General features: G+C 34.3%; 1 protein-coding gene across 4 annotated transcripts in view; it reads left to right on the plus strand.

Annotated features, from left to right (window-relative positions):
- sky (GTPase-activating protein skywalker) overlaps positions 1-25,949 on the plus strand; it is a 43,796-nt gene that overhangs the window by 11,862 nt on the left and 5,985 nt on the right. Inside the window, exons 2-9 of one of the 4 annotated variants that reach the window (XM_069114301.1) lie at positions 18,893-19,353; positions 21,831-22,019; positions 22,286-22,410; positions 23,123-23,269; positions 23,609-23,743; positions 24,006-24,224; positions 24,709-24,738; positions 25,725-25,811. In XM_069114301.1, coding sequence (XP_068970402.1) covers positions 18,987-19,353; positions 21,831-22,019; positions 22,286-22,410; positions 23,123-23,269; positions 23,609-23,743; positions 24,006-24,224; positions 24,709-24,738; positions 25,725-25,811 — 1,299 coding nt within the window. In that variant the 5' untranslated portion in view covers positions 18,893-18,986. The remainder of the gene's footprint in view (positions 1-18,892; positions 19,354-21,830; positions 22,020-22,285; positions 22,411-23,122; positions 23,270-23,608; positions 23,744-24,005; positions 24,225-24,708; positions 24,739-25,724; positions 25,812-25,949) is intronic. The other 3 variants (XM_069114302.1, XM_069114303.1, XM_069114304.1) reach the window with 3 other exon arrangements.

Here is a 25,949-nt window from a genome sequence, read left to right on the forward strand (position 1 = left end):
TTCGTTCTAGAAAATGGTCTAAATTTAATGTGCACTGTCAACCATTTCGTAAAAGCAATTAGTTCCGTGAAAGAAGGCCTTGAAACTAGTAGAAGCTTTAGCTGTTAGGAAGTATAGCATATGACCATTATGAAAAAATAATTATTCCCGGAAGTATAACTCTGCGTAGGACAATTATCGGAACGGTGATTATGTGATAGTGATATAGACCTTTTTGAGAAATATTGCTTTGGTAAAATTTTGTTGTACTTTTCTATTATGATCCCTTTAAGTATTACTCAAAATAAGTAAAATATCCATAGGATAAGGAATGACTTTAGTGAATAAAACGTTTAATTTCAAACAAACGAAGTCGTTTATTTGAGTAAAAGATTACGTGGACATTAGAGCTTGGAAGTTATTACAGTTTACTATTTTTTTGTTTTAAAATTTGTGTTTTTCAATATTTTTAACTAATTTGCTATTCTTTAAATATATTTATTCTTAATTTTATTTAACTATTAATAAACATTAAATATTTTTATAAAAATATTAAACATTATTTTAATGTTTCTAATAAGATTTAATAGATATAATATTATTTACTTAATAGATTAATTAATAGATTAATATAATTTAAGTGTATATATATATATATATATATATATATATATATATATATATATATATATATATATATAATTTAATAATTTCAAACTTATTAGATCAAAGGTATTGCATATATATATATATATATAAATTAGAAGGAATATATTCAATGCGATATAAAGAAAAAAAAGGCATTAAAAAAAGAATGAAATGATGACTAAACTTGGAAAAGATAAGAGAGAGCAGAAATTGTTTTGATAAGGTGAATAATCATTACATTGAAGGAAATATTTTGCTCTTAACTCGTCATTTAATATCGTCACAATTATCTCTATTTTTACGCGCAAAGACTTCTCGTTTATTTTTGTCACTACTAAACTAGAATGCACTTTACAACGCAGTATTTGCCGTCGATCGTGTCTATATAAAGTATCCAATGAAAAACATGAAATGAGTGGGATCTATCGCGGCATTTGCATAAATTATTCGTACCTGTGCTGACCTGATTCTTTTTGTAACCAGCACAATACTACAATTTCTGTGTATGAAAATATGAAGAACTATTTCTGTACAACTTTCTGTATTTCCACAATAAGTTAAAAATATTCCTACACATACATATAATGGGGAATTGAATCAATGTCACCTATTGAATTAAAAGTTTCGTTATATTATTATATAACAATTGCTATTTTGAACACTAATGTTCAAAATTATATTTAATTATAATTGTATATTATAAAATGTTTTATATATTATATATATTATATAATAGCTCTGGAAAAAAATATTGAGATATTTACGAAGAAAAGCAAGGAACAAAGATAGAGGCTATTAAAAAAACGTGAAAGTTATTCTTGCATAATTGCGTCACATGATATTTAGAAAGGTTCGATCTCATTTTATCACGAGCTAAAATTTCCCTGCACGAACTTTTTCATTCATGCTTTGTCAAGCAGAATGTTACGCAGAACATGAATAAACAAGTACGCCAAACATCTATATAATAAGGTACAGTTATTTTTTAGCGAAAGATTTCTCCTCAATGAACCTTGCTTACCGTTGCACAATCTAAAAATTCTAATCTATTTTATAATATTTTAGCCGCCATAAAAATATATGCAACTATATTTTTAATTAAAGTATGTCTTCATTTTGTATCTAAACTAATTGTCATAGACATAATATGTACATAATAGGATTATGAATAAGATAGCAGAGAAAAGAAAAGGGATACGCATTCCGGAAATATTTACGATCTTAATAAACCATTCATAAACACACAAAAGCTTTAACTCGAAAAATTAATGTAGCAGAATAATCGAATTTTGTATGCATGAACAGCTTGTTACCAAAAGTTAGAAAAAAGGCATGGTACATTTAACGAGTTGCTTCCTGATCGATCGATCCACCGCATCGCTTCACCGTGAAAGTAACAGCACCGTTCATCGATCAACTATATTTACGTGCACGGTATTTACACGGTCTGAGATTAAAAAGCATATCACGAAAGAGAGATTTCCTAGAAATATGGCTGCCTTGATAACTGGGCAGATAAGTTCCCAATGGCCAGTTTGTGAAATGTGTTTAACAAAACTCTATTGCATGCTCTATGTTACGATGATTATAAAGAATAAAATCCTTGCAATTCGGTTTACTCTTAATTTTGTAACTGGAATACGGTTTATCAAAAGTAAGTAAGTGTCTTCTGCATACTTTTGATAGTATCAGATTCGCCAATGCGTTTCCCCGGCTGATATAATTCCGGATATTGAGGTCTCCGATTAAAAGTGTTTGCCGGGTCTTCTCTAGTGGACGGATGTTGTTTTTTAAAGCAGCTTAAAACTTATTCTTCTGTGCAAATTTAATTATCCACCGTCTTTTTTTCATTCGTTTTTCTCCTTGGTATAGTTACTATGGCAAGTATGTGAATCTAGACAGCTCGAAAGAACCGACATCGACACGCAATGAAATCGATCGAGATTCATTAATCTTCGTTTACTCCGAATATACGAGAGGTAGAGAATTAAACGAAGTATGAGCAGATAAAGAATTCACGTGATGACCGTAATCGGACGTAAGTCGGAAAAATGTTATTAAACGCTATCTACCAGAAAAAAAGAAAAATGATTCTGTAATGAATTCACGGATGACGTCAGGCACGAGCTTCTGTAAATGTCGTAAATATGATGAAGTAAATAATACTCGAATAGAGTGATAGGTCGACGAGGAAGAAAATATAAAATATAAAAGGGAAAAAAATATAAAAAGAAAAATGAGTAATTACGCTTGATGATGTAACCCGTTGCGTTTGGCGATAAAACTTAATTGTATAATGAATTGATCGGTGACAGAAATGAACGTTGCAAACGTGGTTCTCTGGTGTAAAAACGAGAAAACTGGCGTATCGAAAGTGATCGAAAATTAATTGAAAAATACACCGCAAAACTATTTATTCCGAATCACTGACCCATTTATTTTTCACAATGCTACTTCTTTGTTCCCATGTATCTTAATCTTATTTTCTGCATTTATTTTGTCGTTGTTTTGTTCGTTTATCTCTGTTTTATTTCGACTCGTTACTCTAATTAATATTTCAATTAATTTCATCGAGCGCAAACTTGGAAATTTTTCAGATCTTGTATCTGTCGATTCAGCTGATTCATTTAAGATCATGTACATATATCACTTATTCAACAAGAAATTTTTATCGTGCCATAATCACCAACCAAAGAAAACGAGGTTGATATTACACCGCCTCGAAAATCGAGTAAAAATATCTGACTTTTTATAACCATTCTTCAAATGCCGTAACCCCTTAATGTCTACATCATTTCTGCCTCAACCGGCAAAAAATTATCAATTTTTGCTTTTATGATTGTAATGTTACTTACATAGAAGATGTGTAGTACCTGGTCAGTAAATTAAGATATAAATATACATACTTGGATAAATAGGGAAGTCAAAATAACATACACAAAAAAGATCGTAATAGGCATAAGCTTCAATGCAATAAACGAATATAATATAATACAAACAAATACAATATAATATAGTACAGATATAGTGTTTCTTATATTTCGCGGTATATAACAGAATGGAATAAATGGGATATATTATGGAAAATGGAAGAAAACAATTATTTTTATAAATGTAAAAATTTCATGCCGATAGTAACGCATTATTTTTTCTTATGAAACTATTTTGCTTCTAGTTCGTTTACTCAATTTTATTTTATTTTTACTATTCTTCGAAATTTACATTTCAATTACATAATATTACAAATTTATTTTCCTACTATATATCACAAGTATATCACAAATTTCAAAACGTACCACTAATTTCCGAGTAAAAAGTAGCACAGTATTAGCGTGATAAAACATGACTTTGGTGTATTATTGCACACGGTGTGCATTAACTATGCGCAAACTTTGAGCCAAATCGGTGACCTAAATGTCGCGAATTTCCCTGTGGAAACTGGATATTCGAACAGAGCCAAGCTCCTGAATATTCAAGTGAATCGAATGCCACTCGAGGTATCTGGAATTACTGGTAAGTACATGCATAAGAAATTATTCGAAAAATTCTAGTGGAAAATTCGTAACGAAATCGCTGACATCTTCTCATCCATTGAAAAGGAAACGAGAAAAAATAAATAAATAGTAAATGCAATTTCTCTTTGTTATACATATATGTATGCAGTTCCTTAGATTTTATAATTTTCTACCGGTTTTATGAACCTTTTTAGTATCGAACGTTATATTTTTTTTGTTGATAAAACTTTTTAATTAAATTTTTTAATTAGGCATATTATATAAATATTATATAGTATTTTTTACTTGTATTTAGATTAGATGAACATTTAATAGTAATATAAAATATTCAGAGTTTAACGATGAAGCAGTCATTTCTTGATTTAGTAACCACTCGTGAAGAAAATAATAAATATTAATGACGCTCTATGAATCGATTGCTTCGTTTGCCGGTAATTCTACTAGAAGGAAAGTATAATTAATATCGTGACCATGTTCAATCTTTATAATACGTTTTCTTTGCAAGAAGTTCGACCAGGTTTCCATTTTTAAAACGTTCACTTTTGATAAATAATTCTTTCAACTTTTCTCTTCTACTGTTTGTTTAATTATTTGAATTTTTATCGTTTTTTCTTCTGGATATAATCGATACGGAGCTACATAACAGAGGATATGAAAACAAATAATGTGAATGCAATGTACATGCAATCTGCGAAAGTTGGCAAAGAAACGGTTAACATGATGTCATCGCAGTACGTTTGCTTAAGAAGAAATTTTATTTTTGACATCTTTTTTTCATTATATGACTCGTTAAATAAATTATTTCATTATATACCATCTATTAGTTTTAAAAAATTACAAGAAATTTTAAAAAATTAATACAACACTATTATTTTTACTTTTATTTTAACTTTATTTGCTTTCGTTATTTATTAGATAGGATAAACAAATAGTTCTCGATCGGGAAATTCCTTTGTTCCGAGGTACAAAGAAAAATTCGTGCGTTCGCTTTCTAATAGATCGCTAATGGGAACGGATTTACTTTCACGTTGCAATTACGTTTCCACGATGTTTGCTTTATAATTACTTGCACACCTTGCGATGACGATGATCACTTGCAATACTGAAATTAGATGTTAACAAGTTCGAGTGCTTGCCAAAGCAATGGTTTACCTTTTAATTTAATTAGTTTGTGATTATATACTGCTCCTGGAAAGAACTAGCTGAGTACAGTTCGTATCTTTACTTTAAGAAGTAGTTTCCTAACTTTTTTCTTCCTTAGGTAATGTGGAATTATTCCATGTAACAAAGAACTGTTACATGTTGTAAATATTGATATGTATAATATATAGAATGATAAAATTGATATATTCAGGTAATTGTAAAGAGAAATAATTTGTGTATATATGTAGAATGAATTACAATAAATCAGCATTTCTACATATATGTAGTTTTTTAATTTAATACATTGCATCTATTCTTAACTTACTGATAATGTTGTCGAGATAATTTTCCATAGTAAACTACACGAGTTTATTAATTATATACTTTGTAGAAAATATTTTACAATTTCGACGTTTAAGTAAGAGAAAATAACTATTACACATACTCTCTCTCTCTCTCTCTCTCTCTCTCTCTCTCTCTCTCTCTCTCTCTCTCTCACTCTCCCCCTTTCCCTCCTAAATACATAATTACATTGCAGCTTTGAGAAACTAATTTTGTAAGAAATGGTAGGAATTTCAATCGAGATCTTTTCTAAGAAAGAATTGTTTATCACTACTATCATACCATCTACAAATGTCAGGAATTACTAATATATACGTTTTCTAATTACTGCCAAGTAATCAGAGTCTAAATTTATTAACGTTCATGATCAAAACAATTATTTCTTGGACTACTTTCACTTTTAATATTACTCCTGTAAATAACTTTTCTCTTTAGAAACAAGTGATAGAGATTATCTTGTAACATGTATACACACAGATTGTTCCAGTTACTTTAAAATATAGACATATTTATGATATATATAGATAATAATAAATATGTATATTGTATATTAATAATTAACTAGTATTACGTCACCGGTCGCCAGTGTTAAGAAATAAAATACAGTAAAATAATTTTCCTTGTCACTTTAAAATAAAAACCTATTTATTTCCCTCTAATACACACTTTGTGCTTTGACTACTATCTACTCTATCAAAATTGTTAATAATTAGGCTGTAGATACTTATGCAATTTTGTTGATCGTATCTAAAAAAGTGTAAGCTGAATAAAGCTTTATTTTATTTACTAAATATCATAGTGAATACACCACTTTGTAGATTTTTATTTTGCTTTATTATCTACATGATTTAGAAACTACTAAACGACGCTATCCAGTTACATTAATTTACTTCTATATAGCTATCTTCTGTAGTTTCACTTGTTCCAAACTTAATAAACCTTACTCAGATTGTCGGAATAGAACACGTTCGAAACATCAAACGCTTCTCTTCCTGTTAACATCAGTGTCCGTGGATTATTGCACAATGCTGCCAATTCGCCTGCATTTCATTAAACACGAACAATCGTGTAATTATAGCATGCTCATGAACGTGTAAAATATCCACAAGTTCTATTTGCACGCGGCTATCGATTAAAAATCCAATAGACCGTGTGCGATTCTAGCAGATTACACGCCAAAAACCAAATACAAGATAAACAGCTGACCGACCGGTTATCACGGGATCAGCCGACCAATGGCCTGTGTAATCGATCATCGACACCGAAAACCGGAATATATAACCGAGTCTCGCGTATATGAAACATTTAGGTCAATGTCACTTTGCTTTGACAAATCAATGAGATTGATTAGGTATGTATATAGAACATAAAATTTCACACTGAAATTTAGAACACGTTGAAAATGTGAATTTTTTTTTTGTTTTTTTTTCTTACAGTATCGGTGGAAAATATATTGATTTAGCCTTTTTAGCAAATATGTTCATATATACGGTGATTATAATGTTAGATCAATGTTATAATGATACAAAAGAATATAATTAGAATATACTAAATAACAAAATAATAATAATGATAATATTGAAAGTGAAATAGTAATCGAAAGATGTATATATTAATAAGAAGAAAGTACGTAAACTTTTTCGCTCTTTATCGAGGTCTTGATGCTTCCTATCTTACATTCTAGTTCTATTGAAAAGAGTAATACAAAATTTTTATCAAGTGCAACTGGCATGTGGAAAGCGTGAAAATAACTACAATATTTATAACAGACGGATACATCTCATTAAAATAGCGCGATGTCGCGTGAGGCAGGGGAAGAAATACTTGGGAATAACGTGCGCACCTGGTGTCATGTGATTTGGATTGATGCCATCGTGAACGAGTCTTCTAATACGTGCCTAGCGCGTTAAAGGGAAAGATTTCGAGCTCCAGTTTTCGTGGCGTCGATAAACTCGATCCAATTATCCACTACTTTGTTCCTGGATTTTTCATTTATCACCGTAACTCGATAAATCATTATGTACACTATCGCTCATAGTGGTGTATATTTCTTCGTTTCTTTGTTTCTTTCCTGTTGATTCGTGTTCGATTTAAGTCCGCTAATCGATATCTTTCTCTGAGAGGAAATTCATCACTGCGATATGTATACAGCACAGTGATTCATACGAAGTAACCAATGTGATTTGTCTTCGAACGTTGAAGACATCCATTTCTGTTTTTTAATACAAGATAACGGATAAATGTTGTTCTCTAAATAGAGATTAAACTTTATGGTGTAATTAGAATGATTTATGCGTTTTATCACGACAGCTTCGATCAATTTTATTTGCGATGCGTGGTTGAAGATGAAAAAATCTTTTCTCCCATTTCACCCATTTAAAGACCAGCCTTGCAGTTATGCATATCACTTGCAATATTTTCTTCTGCTTCGTTGTTTATTACGTCAACATATAAAGAATATGTCACACGTATATTTTAAAATATGTATGTAAAAAGATTTTGGATTAGCTTTGGGTTAGGGAGGGGGGGGGGTAGCATCTATTTTTGATAGATCTTCGGAAAGCTATGGCGAAAAGTGCACGAGTAGCACGAATTATTCGTTAATCGAGCGCTAATGAAGTAATTGCACGTTCCGTTCAACGAAGTGTTGTAGCCAACAACCGCAAAGATTCTAGAAAACTGACAATTAAAGGATCATTCCTTCACAACGACGCCTGCTAGATATTATCGGCTAAAATTATGAGACCTTATTATCTCACCTAATAATAACGTGTAGATATAATGGACTTAACTTTCCGCTAATTAACCTGTGTTTTCTTTCAGTGATCGTGCATTGTTTGGTTGCAGAACTTCTATTATCTCTATTACTTTATGTAATAATTATATTCCTTGAATGCTATGTGAATGGTGCTTTAAATATTCTATTATGTGCATATTATTACTTTCGTTACTATTTTTCGTATAACTTTCGTATTGTATATCAGATTAGTTCATTAGTTCTTGTGAATTTCGGTGTGTTGAAATCCATTCTCGTGTGTTAAGATTACGTGATTTATCACGAGCCGTGCTATAACTCTGAAACAGTAGCAGATAGAACAAATTCCAATAGGTAAAGTTAAATGGCAAATTCCCTTATCTATAACAGAAATCGTAAAACCAATTAATGCCAATTCCCATGTGTTCCAGTTTGCACAAAAAAGAATTAATCGCAATATCTGGTTAAACGTCTCGGCAAGGAGAGATCGTGCGTTTGGCGAGCGCATGAATTATGCAGCGAATCCCGAAGGGGAATAAGATGATAACTCTGGTGGATCGTTGGAATCAAGGTTACGATGATATTAACGAGACGCGTACGCATATTTGGCTCTCACTCATAGCGAAATTTCTCGCCAGACACGCTTAACCACCGGCAGTTTCTTCTGTGAACTGTTTACCATTATTGTGCAACCACGTATTTCGTTTATTTGTCAAACCTATTAATCTCGCGATACTTTGTTTTCGTCCGAAAATAAATTCTTCGTTGAATCTCGCAAGACAATACATCTGATTGTTATTTCTTTCGCCAAAAGGATCTCTCAAAAACTGGATTTTCTCAAACTTCATTCTAGTTCTAAAGAAATTGTTTAACTTTGTTTAATTCATTTAAAGAAAGAAAAAAATGTTTTTTGAGAAGTATGACTCTAATCACCCACTTGTCTTATCATTATCAGTCATTTAGTTATAACATCGTAATAACGATCTTTTTTAGCGAACAATGCAAGAAAAGCGTCGTATATATTGCGTCAATTCTACGTAATATCGAGAGACAAGATTTTTTCTTACTATCGTCGAATAAAATTATCATTGTAATTATAAAGCGTACGAACTTTGGAACAATGGGGTAGAAACGGAAGAGAATTGACGAAAAACTCGATGGCAACTGGTGTTCCTCAGGTTGATGATTGACTCGACCTTCACCTGGCTATGAAACCGGTTATCATTAACTTTCCGTAGTAGTTCCTCATTGCTTCGCGCTTAACGTCGTTTAAGGAACGTTCTTTTATAATGATAATGCTAAGTGCGTTAAATGAACGCTGCACTTAAGCAGTTTGGCTTTAAATCAGATGGAGATTCCAAGGAATTACACCGTTATTTTCAAGAAATTTTTAAATTACGTCTTTCAATTCCAATCATATGTATTATTTATTGACTCCAATTTCGGCCTTTTGTCTACTTAGTGAATATTTCAAACATTCTTAAGACCTGATGAAATCTTTTCATGGAAATGATTTCAGAAAGATTATTAGGAATGTTCATTTTCCATAAAATACGTTACGTCGTTCAAATATTGGAAACTTTAATGTTTCCAGATGTATATTTAGTTTTATAAACACCAATTAATTAATCTTTCTGAAATGTGCATTGAAAATACGACACGTTATAAATAATGACGATTAAAAGAGAAAAGTCAATTTTGTATGAGTGATAAAATTTTGACACTTCGTGCATTTTTTACGCATGTAAATAAGTATAACAAAAGAATACTATAATGAATTTGACATTAACACTTATCTAGAAACCAGTCGGTTGATTTAAAGATTATTCCTTCTAACTGTTCCAGTGACTGATTATTGTGAGTTAAGTTCTTTCTTATCTACCTTGCTCGATAGACCATCATCCGAACGATTATCATACGTCTATTTATGACTCGGTATAACTTTCTCGAAGAAATATGATTGGTTCGTCCAGAACCAAAGTAAACACTTGTATGCTTTTATGATACACACGTCAAATTACTTATCTTTTAAGAATTATTACTGATTCTTTTTTCTCTGTTAGCTATTGCATCAGCTATGGTGGATTATGTGATAATTAATTCTCTATGAATATTATGCTATTTTATGTTATTACTATTTAAGAAATAAAAATAATTTAGTATTTAAAAGGGTATAGATCCCCCAAGCCCTTACTCCGGGACCAGAGTCGAGAGCGGTTCTTCGATGAAGACGTCAGTGACATGGAGACGGCACTGTGGGACGCTTTGTGCGCGGAGAAGACTGGAGTTGAACGCTGCCCATGCGACGGCTCCATCTCGGTTCAACAGGAGGGAGTCTACACTGTGGGAGGAGGCTACTGTCGTGCCGGACACCAAGGAGCGGGATGTACTCGGATTTAAGAAGAAGGAGTGTATCATCAGCCGGAGTACAAGCAGGGGGGGGGGGGGCAGGAGTGAGCGGATGTCGGTTCCTATGCTCGAGAAATTGAAGACAAAGGATATGATAACGCGCATCCTCCGGTCTCACACCACTCCGGAGGAGAGGTCTCGTGTTATTGATCCGTGCCAAGTAAAGGAGACTAGCGACACCCCGGCGGGGGCGGTTGCGAACGAGGTTCCTGAGGTGGACACAGTTCCCGAGGTTGTACTGTCCGAGATGGATAGCTTCGTGAGAGCGCTTATATTAGGCGAAAACGCTTCCACGCTCGCGCATGCACATGTTTGTCCTTACTACTTGTTGTTCTCCGTGGCTGGCGAAGCGTGTAAGGATGTGAACACAACTCAGAACCGGTATGCGGAGTACCCCCCCGGTACTTCCTTGTATGATATAATGAGCGGGCCCTCTTCCCGATCCAACAAAATGGGCTGGCTGGCAGCGGCTGCTGCGGCCCACAATAAAGAACAACGTGCTCTAAATGGAAATATAAATACCATCTTGTCCGCACAATTTAAGGCAGCAGACCAGTACGCAGCGTTTCGAGCGGCGTTTTGGGACAAGGAGTGCAAATAGACCGACTCACCAACGATACCGACCTGATTAGACAAGCCTGTGACACCTCCTTGTGGTGTTACTTTGACGGTGTCGTCAGTGACATTGCCCTTAGACTTACAGATTCCGACGACACAGTCGCTTGGGAGATTAAGGCCGCCCAGTCGATGCCTGAGGCGGCCATAGGAGCGGATAAGAGTCGGAGGAAGGTGGATAAAGCCGAAACCGTCAGAAATGTTATACGTGCGGTGGTGGACCTCGATAAATCCACCCCGCTGATGGTACCGATCTCCGAGGGCAATAGGGGCCTAGCCCTGGAGATGTGCGCTCGGATTTCACGGCAACTGAAGTGGGTGGGGGTTGGGCGGCACTTATTCAAATACGCGAGTGGGAGCGTGGAGTTTATCACATCCGGCAAGGCGTCGTTGCTTTACGGCCAAATCATTGACTGCCCCTACCTGACGGAGGCCCTTCTTCGGTGTGTGTCCCGCTTGGAGATGGGAGTTATACGGGACTTAACCTTGAAGGTTGCCCTTATGGATATGCTACGGGAGTCCAGAAGGGTGGAGTGGGCCTGGGCAAGGATGAACGTGCCGCAGCGTGACATCATCGACCTGTCGAGTTTGGGCCACTGGCACTACGACGCAATCTTTGTTAACTGTGAGGCTATCGAGTACGCGGTGCGGAACGAGGGAAGGTTGCCCGTTGGGACGAAAGGGGACTACTGGAGCATTGGGGAGGGGGCGACCACCATTATCGGTCTGCCGTCAAACACGGGACCATACAATATGGGCCGCACTACGTTGATATTGGCGCCTCTCACCTACCCTTTGGCGTGGGTGCTAGAATACTTCAACATGGCGCGGTTGGAGGGGGGTGCGTCTATGCATGAGGTCTTCTGTCATACGACAGGCTTGGTCGACATTCATTCGAGGATAAGACATCTGATATTCGTCATCTCGACGAAAACCGAGACAAGTGTCTCTATCGGGGGAAGGTGCTTCCCGATTGGTACGGTTCCCCAGGTATGGAACTTGGATGAGCAGATCTCAGTGATGCTGAGGGAGGCGCTGAACTGCAGAAGTTCCCTCCGTCGGGAATTCGAGGAATTTATTTGGCCCATGGTGTCGGGCGGGATCAACTGGCTCGAGATGGACTCCCTGATTAATGTGCTTACCATGCGATACTACCAGCGGGTCGAGGGGGTTCGCCGTGCGCAGGACGAGGACACCCCAAGGACGAGGGCGCCCCCGGGAAGTTGACGAGGATGGGGCTGCGCCCTGCTCAGCACATAACGGATGACTCATACTCGGATTATCGGGTGTACTCGCAAGAGCGTGCACGTCAGTTGCCGATTCTAATGATTGGGTCATGGAGCAACTGGACGGAGCTCTGTATTACGACGGGACTGGCATACTACTCTTTGTACAATACGGAGAACGCGCAAAACGCGATGTGATATGGTGGAGCTGGGGAATTAAATCGTGCGTGAAGGACTATGCCAAGAGCCAGCTCAGGACCCTCGTTATCGGGTACGATGTATACGCGGCGATCAACAGTGGGGTGCGGGGATCCTACACGGTGTTGCTGTAAAACTTTAAAAAAAATTTAGCATTTTTTACAGTCTATTGTTACAAACATTTTACAAGTCGAGAAGTTTCTTATTGTTATTGCTCATTGCTATAAAACACGGGAAAAGCTTCCTCAACTCCACCCTCAAGTAACCGTTGGTGGAGAACGGTCAATACTCATCAATATTTTCGTATAAATATCGCCGTCACAGATCATATTTCTATTTGCTATTGTCTTTTCGACTAGAATACATCTCGGTTTCTAAGTCGATTAGTCGACATCTGAATTTGTTATCTCTAAAACGCAGACAGAAAGCATTTCAGAGTGTTTTGTGTAAAGTTGTTATAAAAGGAAAAATAAAGTATATCAAATTTGACAATAACTTTTGTATTCCGTACATGGTATTATTCTATGATAAATATTTACCCTAGAAATGTCAAGATTAAAAAAAAAAAATTATAAAAAAAAAATGACGGACATAGAAGAAGACTGTTCAGTGTTATCGTTGACAGCAGAGAGTGAAACTGGGCCCGATGGAACAGTTTGGAAAGAAATAGATGCAAGTCCCAAACCTGGCAGGATATCAGTTCATAATATCTTTAGGGATATGCTAAACGGCATATAATGAAAGGACAAGTAAATACGGCATTTTATCTTTTCATTGATCACCGTATAAGGGATTATATAATAAAATGTACGGAAGAAGAAGTATTTAGAGTATTGGGGACTAACAAGGAGCAACAAAACTAGATGCATTTATTGATTTGCTATATGCCCGCGGTGTATATCAGGCAAAAAATTTAGATGTCTCATATTTGTGGAATAAAATTTGGAGACCTGCATTTTTTTCAAAGACAATGAACAGGAATGACTTTGCTGAAATTATGAGGTTTATACGATTTGATAAGAAGAGTGAAAGAAGCTAACGTTTACGAACCAATAAATTTGCAATGGTATCTACAGTATGGGGCCAATTTACAGAGAATTCACAAAATTGTTATAAACCTAGTGCATACATTACTTTTACATAAAGAATCGCGGGAAAAAAGCCATGCAATAAAACTATCAACAAGTTCAGATTCATTACTACAAAAAACTTGTCAAGTAAAAAATTGTAAAGGTTACAAAATTACGAAAATTTGTTTAAGATGCGGGAAATATTTATGCGGCAAATGTACATTTCATAATAAAATAATTTGTAAAAAATGCAACAAAGTTGAATAAGATATATCTCTATATAAATAAAAGTGTAATTCTATTTAAGTCTATAATTGAAATTAAACAAAAGTAAATTTGGACGAAATTTTATGAAGGTTCATCATTTTATATGCATTTAGTTATAAATTAATCATTATCTAAGTTAAATCATAAAAACTATTACTTCTTTAATCGCCGGTCACTTTGACCGCACACGGTAGGAACAGGTGTACTCGAAGTGTCGGTAGCTTTAGCGTTAAAAGGGTATTCTTAAACAAAGTCATAATCTGGAACCTTCTGAGATAAAATAGTTCTAATAGTAAAAGTAAACATGTATTGTTATAATATCATTTAGTTATTTAAGAAAACTCATGCAATGTATACATACAGAACCATTTATTTGCTTGAGAAACTAATAATAGCGACATTTCTTAGAAAAATAAACTCAAATTACACAATAATGTTTTTGTTTATGTAGGGTTTAGTAAATAGGTACATATTCATTATATTACATATGAATAAACACAAAATTGATGCATAAAATTAGATGACATTGAAATTATTTTTATTGGTCAATGTTTAAAATCTGAAGTTAGGTAAGAATACTAATCTATAAGTAAGATATCTCAATCTTAAAGATATGATCTTTTTTTCAACATACGTGCGCTCCTTGGTTTTGTAAAATCAAATATAAGATCGTATATGTAAGAGATTGTTTCATACCTTTCTTTATTTATCGAGTAAAATCCATAACACGAAATATTTGAATAATTATGATTTATACGCTTAAATTATTGCCAAGATCAATATCTTTTCGAGGTTTTCTTTTTTTTTTTTTAATTGAAACAAAAATGAAACAATCCTCCACTTGGTTCATCTACATTCTAACAATTTCATTAAAAAAAGAAATAATTCATGGGGATGCCTGCGTTATCTTTTAATCTACAAGCCTTCTCTTTATCTCTGACCTACATACATGTACTAGGTGTTCGAAAACGATTATACCAAGCTTTCAGATCAGATATTACTTATTGTTACAACAAATTATAAATTAAACAATCCCAGAAATTTGTACTATTTTTCAACTACAATTCTCTATTCGCTCTTTAAACTTTTACATCGACCTACTTCTAATTCCAGACAAATACTCATAAACGAAAATGCTTTACAAATTGAAAAATATTCATTGTATATCAATTATCTGTTTCAATGAACGCTATATGTTTTTAACATTTAATGTATACTTCTTCCTTCTTTCTGTATATTCAGTGTTTAGAAGAGAAAAAAAATGTGTGACAATTCATTGCTTTATCATACGCGTTTCATTGTTACTGTCATTCGCGTATTAGTCATTTGACAACAGAAATACACGAGAATCCGTGCAGAGAAACCCAATAGAGATGTGTCATTGAGCCTGATCGAGCAACAACAGGCTGCATAGTCTAATTCTCTAAGTAAGTACTCGGAATAGCGTCGGCAATTGTCCCGTGTAATAATTGTTGCACTTGGCGGCGATCACGCTGGAATCGAAAGCGAGATTCCACCCGGAAGACACACGTTGAATTACCATGCGAACACCGCGTATCATGAGTTAATGGAATTATGCAAATTTGTCAGTTATCACGGCCTATAGGCCCGATCTTGTTTGCTTAGCGTATTCAACAATGCAACGTTGGCGCGTTCGCGTGTTTGCCCTCGTCTTCGATGAGATATATTTATACTATCAAGTGGTTCGAGCGCTTCAGACTTGTAATAATATTTATCTGGTGCGGCAACCGCGAGTCCCCAGCCTTTGCTCTTGCGTGTGTTCATCCCGTCGAACGGAATCCAATCGTCGAATTCATTGTAAAATTTTATGTAAACCACTCCGGGCTTCTCATTACTAGGCCAATTTTCTTCACGTACCGAATTGTCGTACGCTGATATTAAAATAGATGTCTGGTTTCATACGGCACACTTTGCTGCGTCGCGTCTCGTTATTATTAATCGACCAGCGTCAAATGGTCATTCTTTTTTTTAGAAGATGTACGCTGCTCAGCTCAGGCGTAATGATTTCATCTTTTTTCTCTAAGAATCATTATTCATGCTGATAAAAATATAAATTTTCATAAACATTCGCGGCCCAGTAATTAATGATTCTATCAATCTGGATTATGATTACTTGACAGGAACTGTAACGAGTAATTCTAAAACGTTGGTCAAATAAAAGAATGTCGGTTTGTTTGAACGTTTGGATGTTCATTTACCGCCAATAATTTGTTTACCGAGGTTAATTCCATGTGCAGTAGGCAAAGGGTTAAATATATCTTGATAAGGGAATTCCGTTTGCTGCGCAACCTCCAGGCTTCAGCGAGCATCGTCGTAAAAGGCTTTATCTCGCGAGTAGTCCTCCGCGGATTGTGCGCGGTAATGTTCCCTAGTTGCACATGGTTGATAAGCATTAAACGTGTTTGTGGCTGCAAGATAACTCGCGCATTTTATTAATATCCATTAAGTGCACCGACAGATTATCGCCGCTCACGGTTTTGCATCTGGCTGCTTTGCTTATTATTAGAGACAGCTTTAACGAGGCTAATTATAGGCGATATTATATATCCATTGTCTCCTGCTGGCTGACTCCTTTAGAAACACGTTGTCGAGGTCATTGTCTGATCGACACTCTTCGTCCCGCGCGAATCGGACTTTACCACCATGCTTTTCAACTAGTACCATTCGATTCTTGTTCTACAAGTATCGATCATTCTCATACTGCATGATAGTATCACTGTCGTTAACTTGAAAGTTTGACAAGGTTTGAAAGTGAATACCACATACAAGGTTTTTTCTGATGTCCTACTTTAAACATTTAGGGCATCCCATTAGTTATGGCGAGAGGCCAATAATTTATATAATTTGTAATTACAATTTATTTGTATAATACTATAAATTCCTACCTTTTAAATTTTTCGAGGAGGAAGTTACAGGGAAATCAATTCGTTCTCTGTAAAACAAACTCCCCTCGCTCCGTCATATGAATGGAAAAATAAAAAAACTCGGATGGAGCAAGCGATTGTTGTCATAATCTAGAAATATGAGAAGGGACGCTTGGTCGCGAGTCTTGTTTATGCTGGCATCTTTACAGGAGACAATTGATTTCAGTTGCAAAGTAACCAGCAAATCGACGTCAACGAAATATATATTACACACGGCAAACGCGGAAGATGCGTTGACTTAGATAATTCTTCCCCACCTTATTTTTTCTTCGCTCCTCTTCTTGCTCGAACGAACGCTAGAGCGATTAAGCGCATCGCGGCCCAAGCGATGATACGTTTAACTACAGTCACGGTTATTATGGGAATGTTTACGGAAGATTCTTGGAAACGTATGTCGTCGTACGGTCTTGAACTCTCTTACTCTAGTCGAGAAATGGCTTTCGAAAATGGACATATATAATTGGGAAAAGAAGCAATTTACAAGATTACAAAATCGTCAGTATAATTGGAAATTGTAACATACGTAATTCTATAACAGCATGTATAGTTGTCACGATAAATGTTATTTGACTGTTTGTGAGTTACCTCAGGTTCAAATAAAAAAATTGATTTTTCGTTCTTTGATGTGTTTATTGAATATTTATATTGTAAGTATCTACTGTGAAAAATTATAGGAGGTAAGATACTACTACCTTCACGAGATAGTCGAACACTGTTCAATCGAATGTTCGATAATCTGTACAGTGCCATCTAGCAAAGGGAAACAAACATTCTATGTTTACGTCAACTTACGTGCTCGTATATCGCTGGCTTGTCGTTCTGAATTCGTCGGTATAGTAGTGTGTGCAACACTAACACGAAGAACGAAATGCGAAATAGCAAATTAATTTGAATATGGCGGAATTATGATTGAGACATTGATTAAACTGGGAAATTGTGCAATAAATAATTTGTAATTTTGAAAATAGGTAAATACTTTGCTGTAAAATATCAATTTATAGTAATTTTAGCAATAATTTTTACTTCAATTAATATGAATAATTAAAGTTTTACTTTATTCAGGCGTATGTATGTAATTAAATAAATTACTAAGAAACGTACACAAGAATTAATTTTACAACACAACTGATTATCCAAATAGACATTGGACATACTAAAACTTTCCCATCTTCGATAACGAGCAAATTTAAAAATAGATAGCAAAACATTATATTTTTATATATTGCGTCTAACGTATTTGGCTGCTTCTCGAAGTAAATAGAATTATATTCATTGAAAACTTAATCAACAAATAAAATTAAATAGTAATACATATCACTTTTATTATGAATATTTACTTATTCGTTACATATTTAAATTATTAATCACTACAAGTGTATTTCCATACTGATCCTAAGCCTCTTTGAACGTTCAAAGTAATTGTATTAAAAAGACTATTTAATATTTAATAATGTTATTTATAGACAATTCTTATTTATATGTATATTTCCCACTTGCTTTTTAGCATTACACCAATTAATAAAGATAAATATAGGTTGTGCTCAAGCTAATGATGTTTAACGAGTACATACTTTTAAACTAAGGAAACACTTAAAACGATCAAATGAAAGCAAAGCGAGATCGAAATATAAAAATTTCGAAGGGCAATTCGACTTAGCAACGTGGAATCACATCTTATTTTTTCCTCAATCCTAAATTGAATTATAAAAGATATTTCATTCCATGTAATATATCTGTACATTGTACTCTATAAGACATGGTATTTTTTCTTTCATTTCAGATGAAAATTGAAACATCCCAGGATATGACGTAAATATTAGTATAAAGAGTAACGGAGAACAGCACCATGAAGAAGAATCTCACGCCGTAGTGCGATGTTAGTGACACAGACACCCTCCTCGACGGACAATCTGCCGAATATGCTGCCGGTACTCGAGGAGGAGGCGGATGTCGATGTCGACGATGCATTCCCGCCGCACGTCGACACGACGAACATCGTCATACAGCCAGAGTCGCCCACCAGCAAGAAGCAAACGCTGAAGACCTTCAATGAGGTCAATGCGCTTCTCCAGGCCGGCAGAAAGAGGGAGGCTAAGATGATCATAAGGGAAAACGCGTGGCCATTGAACAACGGGATCAGAGCGCAATTGTGGCCAGCCCTTTGCAACCAACATGCACATGGAAAGAATATGCTCGATGGATTCTATTGGGACATGGTTAATCAAGTATTTGGAACTACAGGTTTGTTTCGAATAACTAAATATTACACGCTTCATGTAATTTTCGTATCTCAAAGATACCAATAGACTTGTGGATTTTTATGCAAATTTATAGTTTTATGAATGCGAATTAAAAAATGGAAGTCAGAATGTTTCGCATTTATCTTTATTAACTGTAGACGAATACCTTAAAAGGAACTAAGATGGAACTTTGTTGACAAAAAGTACTCCAAATCCTTCAGGTAACATTGAAAGTTTGAATGTGTTGTCAGGATTGACAAGAAGTGCCTCCTAATTGAGAAGCAAATAAACCAGATAATGGGTATTCATTATTCATTAGCAAAAATGACTCAACGGAAAAAGACGTTATAATGCTAAAATTATTTTCTTTTGTAATAAAAATGAAGTATTGCAATTATGAATACTTATAATGCAGAAGAAACTATAGTGCTTGATATGTTACTATTGGAAATTTATAAGAATTTAACGCGTTTTCTTAGGAATTATTAAAGTCAGAAGCTGTACAAAGTTATTTGCTATTCTAATAATAACGAGCTGAAAATCTATCTACACACATGTATTATTAGCGTCTCGATACGTGAAGCTTGCACGTACAGTCGGAATGTTTTTTTACCTAAAATCTGTCACTGCAAAAGCTATTACGTTTCACGTAGAAAGCTTTCTTCCTTGTACACCAAATCTCGTTACATAAGTTTCATATAATTTATCGCTTATTCCCTTTTTGCTTAACTAATGTACTAGGATTCCGGAACTATACATATAATAATATATAATTAAATAACTATACTAGTTGTTTTGCGGTTTACAATTTTGGAGTAATAATAATAATAAATTAACTTAAAGTAAACTCAAATATGGTTGTATGTTTTCGTTAGATAAAACGTACGTTCTACCTATTTCTTTAACCGGATCTTATCTGTTACGTAACACGTATTTAACCCTACCATTTGAGGGTTAAGTCGATTTAGAATTTTTCTACAAAAAGCAATGTAGTTATAATTATCTTACGAGCATATCAAAATTGCTTGTCTCTACAACTTTTTAGTAAATAAAATTAGATAAGAAACGACCAGTTTACCTGTAAACCATTGCCGATAGTAACTTTGATAATGATATCTAATTTAACAAATTTGATAATGAAACAAAGATTTGTAAATAAATTTTACAAACTATATATATATTACAGACATCCTTCGCACAGTTCTTTATAATCCTACAATTTTAGGTCGAACAAAACAACATACATATATATATAATTTATATTTATTGTTTATAATGTATATATATATTTATATTGTATTTTTTATATTTTAAATTTATAATAAGAAGTACGACCTAAAATCGTAAGATTATAAAGAACTATGCGAAAGAAGTCTGTAATATACACTTAGCGTTTTTTCACTTCATTAATATTATTAGTTGGTAAATTATTATGCAAAAATATGTGTTCATAATTACAAGCTGATTGAAAACAATTCATTTTCTTCGTTGTTCAAATATCTGATGTTTTTCCTTTAAATGGAGCAAAAATGCAAAAGTTCAAAGTATCTTACTACCCCTACAGCTCTCTTCCATTTACACCTCTTTTTTTAGAATGCAAATACCCTGAATCATAAAGACCGGTCCTAAAGCGATTTTCATCCACCTACCTTTTATGCTACTGCTTGTTTCTTAACCACCACCAATATTTATAAGATTGTGATTGACTGTGATACTATTATTCTACGTTATAATATTTAGGCTTTTACAAAATATAACGATAAATTATTCTAACAAATGATAAAAAAAGTGCTTATATATTTTCGTAATTGTTTATTTCATTGTAAATTAATGGTGGCATTTACTTTACTGTATGTTCAATAACATTCTTTTATACATATATTAGTTTAGTCATCGTAAGCTAATCTTAAATTCGCGTGATTTTATAAGTCTGATACGTGGGTTCGAGAGTTCGTATATTCGAATTGTAGTGTTCTACGTTACATGGATGTATATTTATTGTTAGAAAAAGATGATGCGTAACACCTTTACTCAGTTGGTGAGAAAAATGATCAATAGACAATGAATTCAACTATTGTAAGCAGCCAAATGCGGTGTGCAAAATGTTTAAAATAGATTAATGTAACTCTACTTAGCTACAACACATTAACGTTGTACTTTTTTAAATGCTTTATATTGCTATTATATTGCTATATTGATATATAATGCAAATTAATTTATTACTTTTAATTCTTCTTTAGATCGAATGAAAACTTACCGGTTTCATAAAAACGTATTTTACAAAAATATTTCTTCCACGATTTATTGCGATTATTTACAATGTGATAAATGCATAAATATTCGCGGTCTAATTATCAGATACTCCGCTGATAATTTTCCATCGAATCTCGTTAGACCAGATGTGGTGCTCCGGTCGTTCCGATTAAACTTATTTGTTTTTAGCAGCGACGGCTGATGTATGGAATTACTTGTTTACAGAGCTACCGGAAAAATCAATCATGCTACCACCGTTCGTGGACAGCACTCATTGCCTGTCGTACCACCTGACGAGAAAAGGCAGGAGCGTTGCGGACAGGATTGTGTCTGTGCTGGGATACGCTTGTCCTGATATCACCTACAGTCCTTCTCTTTATCCCATCACGGCTCTTCTACTTCACTTTATGCCAGGTGAGTATATAAATAAATAAATCGTCCGCCTCTCCCTTAGGAATACGTAGGATGAAAGAAGGACAGGTCTTTCTAGAAAGCTTCTTTCTTTGCCCATTTGTTCCACCAATACAATGGAAATTCACATCGCGTGCCGTAAGTCGAATTTCTTACTCGTTCGCATAAATTAAGATGTTAGGCACGCGGTTGGATAGAATCCCAGGTTTATTATTAGAATGAAATCAGAAATGTTCACGAGATTACCGTTTTCCATCCATCTGTTACAGAGGAGGAGTGTTATCATTGTATGGCCAGCTTGGTCGCCGCTAAAGACAAGATGTTCATTACGCAAACGAAACTCCTCTACGAGGTTACCTGGAAAACCGTCGAGCAAATCACTAAAAAGCACGTGGTATGTAGCTTTAGGCACAAATTGTCTAAGATGAATCATGAAACGACCGTTCTGGCTTGTTTGGCTTGAAATGATTCTTATTTTACTTATAGATACAATGTTTACCAGGAAATAGCAGCCGTGTCTTCAGCTTCGTTTTTAAACGGTTTTCTGACTGATTGGTGTTGTCATAGATGTCTGTAAATGCATCATACACAAATCATTTCTACATTAAACAGACTAGAACGGAACAAGTATATGTATAGATGTAATTATTTCTTAATGCTTGGCGAATGAATCATAAATTTTCTAATGATTAGTAATCTGAGCGTAAAAGAGCTACAATCAGGACTAGAAAATATTACGAAGCTAATTATGAAACGTTGTATGATATAACATTTAATAATATTATATTATTATATTTATTTAATAATACTATCAATCTTTTCAATACAACCATATTTATATTTCATGTTTATTTGCATTTTGGAACACATATAAAATTAATGAGATTTACTTCGATCACTTATCTATGGATATACTATATATAAATCATTTTATTCGCATATATTTATTAAAGTATATGATTTTGTATGAAAAATTAAAGTTGCTGCTAAACCTTCTGCAAATAACTTTCTTTGTCTCGGTGATTTGTAAAAATTACATTTATACATTTAAATTGAATATGCGGTTTATTTTTAAGAATATATAGGACTGTAATATTTCATTAAAGAAATCAGCAGCGGTACATTTGGCGAGGCACTGTTCTGGGTCGAGAGCAGAAAGAATTTATATGGATTGGATGTGGTGGATTTTGCAGCTTCTTCCTTTCCAGCATTTAGTCAGGGTTATGGACTGTTTTCTTCACGAAGGCATCAAGGTCGGTATTTACAAGATTCGAATGAGATCAACTTGAGACACTTATACTCCTTTATCGCATCTTTTCATGGTACATTAAAAAATATTATTGGCTCCGATTCAAGAGAAGGATAGAGTTAAAGATATGTATAATATGGAATGCTTTTTCAGGAATAGTATGAATGGTGAATTCGAATGTTGACTGTATGCCAGTGAGAAGTCGATTAGATATCTGCATTTTTGCATATTGGCTCTTCTTAGTGTGTTGTGCAGAAAGTAATATTTTGTACATTTATAAAACTGCATCATTCTTTGTGATATTATATTATTATTAGTATTAATTTCTCATTATTTGTTTCAGGTCTTCTATCGTGTAGCAATGGCTATAGTTTTATTATTCTATAAGCATTCATCGCTGCAAAACTCTGAATGGATGAATGAAATTTCAAAGAACGGTATTGACGCTGCTCTCTCGAAGTTCTGCAGACAAACACCGGTAAGTAAAAGTGTAAAAAATTCTTTAGCACATTACCGATGCATCATCTACACTACGCGAAATCATTCAAAACGCATACTAATTATAGCTTTCTCTTGATATTCTTACATATAAAATAATAAGTAAAGCAAATTTTTCTTAAGCTCACTTAAACACGGATTATTGTTTATTTCAATCTCATATGGAATAAATATGTTACAACAATTTATATCTATATCTATACCAATATAGTGTTGAATATTAATAATTTATAAACTTACAGGTAACGCCAGCTAAATTTTTACGTACAGCATTTGGGATACGTGGACTCAGCTCAGCATACATATCAAGGGTATTTTTACGCACAGAAATGGCTCTAAAAAGTAAAAGCGTTATATCGGGATCCAAATCATTGGCTAGATCACGATCCACAGACAATTTGCCGACGAGTCAGTCTCAAGTCAACATTCAGATGATGTCGCACACGCTCACGATACGAGAAGTATGTTATCTGTATTCCTCTTCCTTCTAAGACGGTGTAAAACACCGAATACTTGACAAATTTTTTCCAACAAAGTATGGACTCACGTACATGCTAAAATTTTATTTTATTCTACCTGGTTGTTTCTCCTCCTGATCAATTCTTATGGGATATACTCTGTTAATTTTGTAGTACTTGATAGTATATGGCATGTTAATGATATTACTCTCCCACTTATTTTCAAAGTATGAGATTATATTCATAAGATAGTGTACATATATGTGAGCCCATTATTTTTATCATTAAATGTTGCGAATGATTCCTTATTTGTGAGAAATGTTGCAGGTTAAAAGGTTTAGTATCAATAGTTTACGTGATTAATGTTTCTTACTGTAGAATAATATAAGTAGACGTTTTTCAAAGATGATGGGTTAAGTTAATAGTTTCTTAGGGTATCAGAATGCAAATTATGCAAAAGCTGTTCAATGATTCACTTTGTTTTCAGAAAGAGTGTGAAGACACATACAAAGACAGGGTATCGTATAATTATCTTTTTGGGAAATGTGTTGTTAGTTTCATGTGCTCTGCCCTCTGTTCCTGAACTACTATACCTGTTACATTCATTCATACTCACCCATTGTTACACTTATCGTGCCAGCTTTGTTGCTGTTACCGTCTATCCACTTGCAGTTACTGCCTTTTGAACATTAGAAAATAACAAAAATTTCTTCCAATAAAGTCATATCTTCTATTTATTAGGTTTCACTGGCTTTCAGTGTTTCGCAGATATGATATCTCAAATGTAACAATAAAAGAAATATATACGTTTGTATTCATACATTCTATCGAAAATGTTTATTTGTTACTATTTATATGTTTTACGTTGAAAAATTCAATATATAGATGGTGACTGTTACTGGTAGGCTACACGAAATGTGTTTGCTTGTCATTGATCGATAGGATGGTCGAATTTATCTCTCAAGGCAAAAGTGCAAAAAAACTTAGCTGTTGAAAGCGCTTCAAATCGCTACATCAGTTTCGATCAGTGAATGCAGCAGCGTGCTTCATAAACTCCAGTATATCCGCAGTACAATATCATATTTTGGTCGTAACAGCTGTATAAAAAACAAACCAAACGGCGAATGTTCGGAACAAACTTATTTTAATTTTATATACTAATTAATTTCAATGCTTTGGTAGCACATTGATTACATCATTTAATTTTCTTTTTTGAGATCATTACATCGGTTACACTGGTTAACAGTGAGTTGGGCGTTTCATTCGTATACCTACTCCACACTTTTTGTGTGGTATTAGAGGAAAGACTTGAAAAATGTGGCCGATGTTTCCTGTTATGCTCTGTGTCTCCGATGGTTTTAACCAGTGTTATAATATTTATTCCTATTTTCTGACACGTAAAGTTGAACCAAAGCTGTATGCCAATATAACTGACGGTTCTGTGTTGTCTTGTGTCATGCTGCGTTACTGGAATGATGATGGATTTAATGGTCATGGGTGTAGGGTGCACACAGTCCTGGACCGCGTGCTCTGTCAATGGGGGTTTATCCCATACAAAGCATATGCTCCCAGATTCTAGACATGCCTGATGTAAGTACTTACGGCCGTTCAACACTAATCCACAAAGAATAAAAAGTTCGGCAGTAGCAGAGTTTTCTGTAGTCGCTGGTCGCCTCTCTGTGGCATGTCAATATTGTCGTTATTGGTGTATATACAACCGCCTTGAAG

Source organism: Bombus flavifrons, chromosome 5, assembly GCF_040668555.2.
Source record: "Bombus flavifrons isolate JBK064 chromosome 5, iyBomFlav1_principal, whole genome shotgun sequence".
NCBI lineage: Eukaryota > Metazoa > Arthropoda > Insecta > Hymenoptera > Apidae > Bombus > Bombus flavifrons.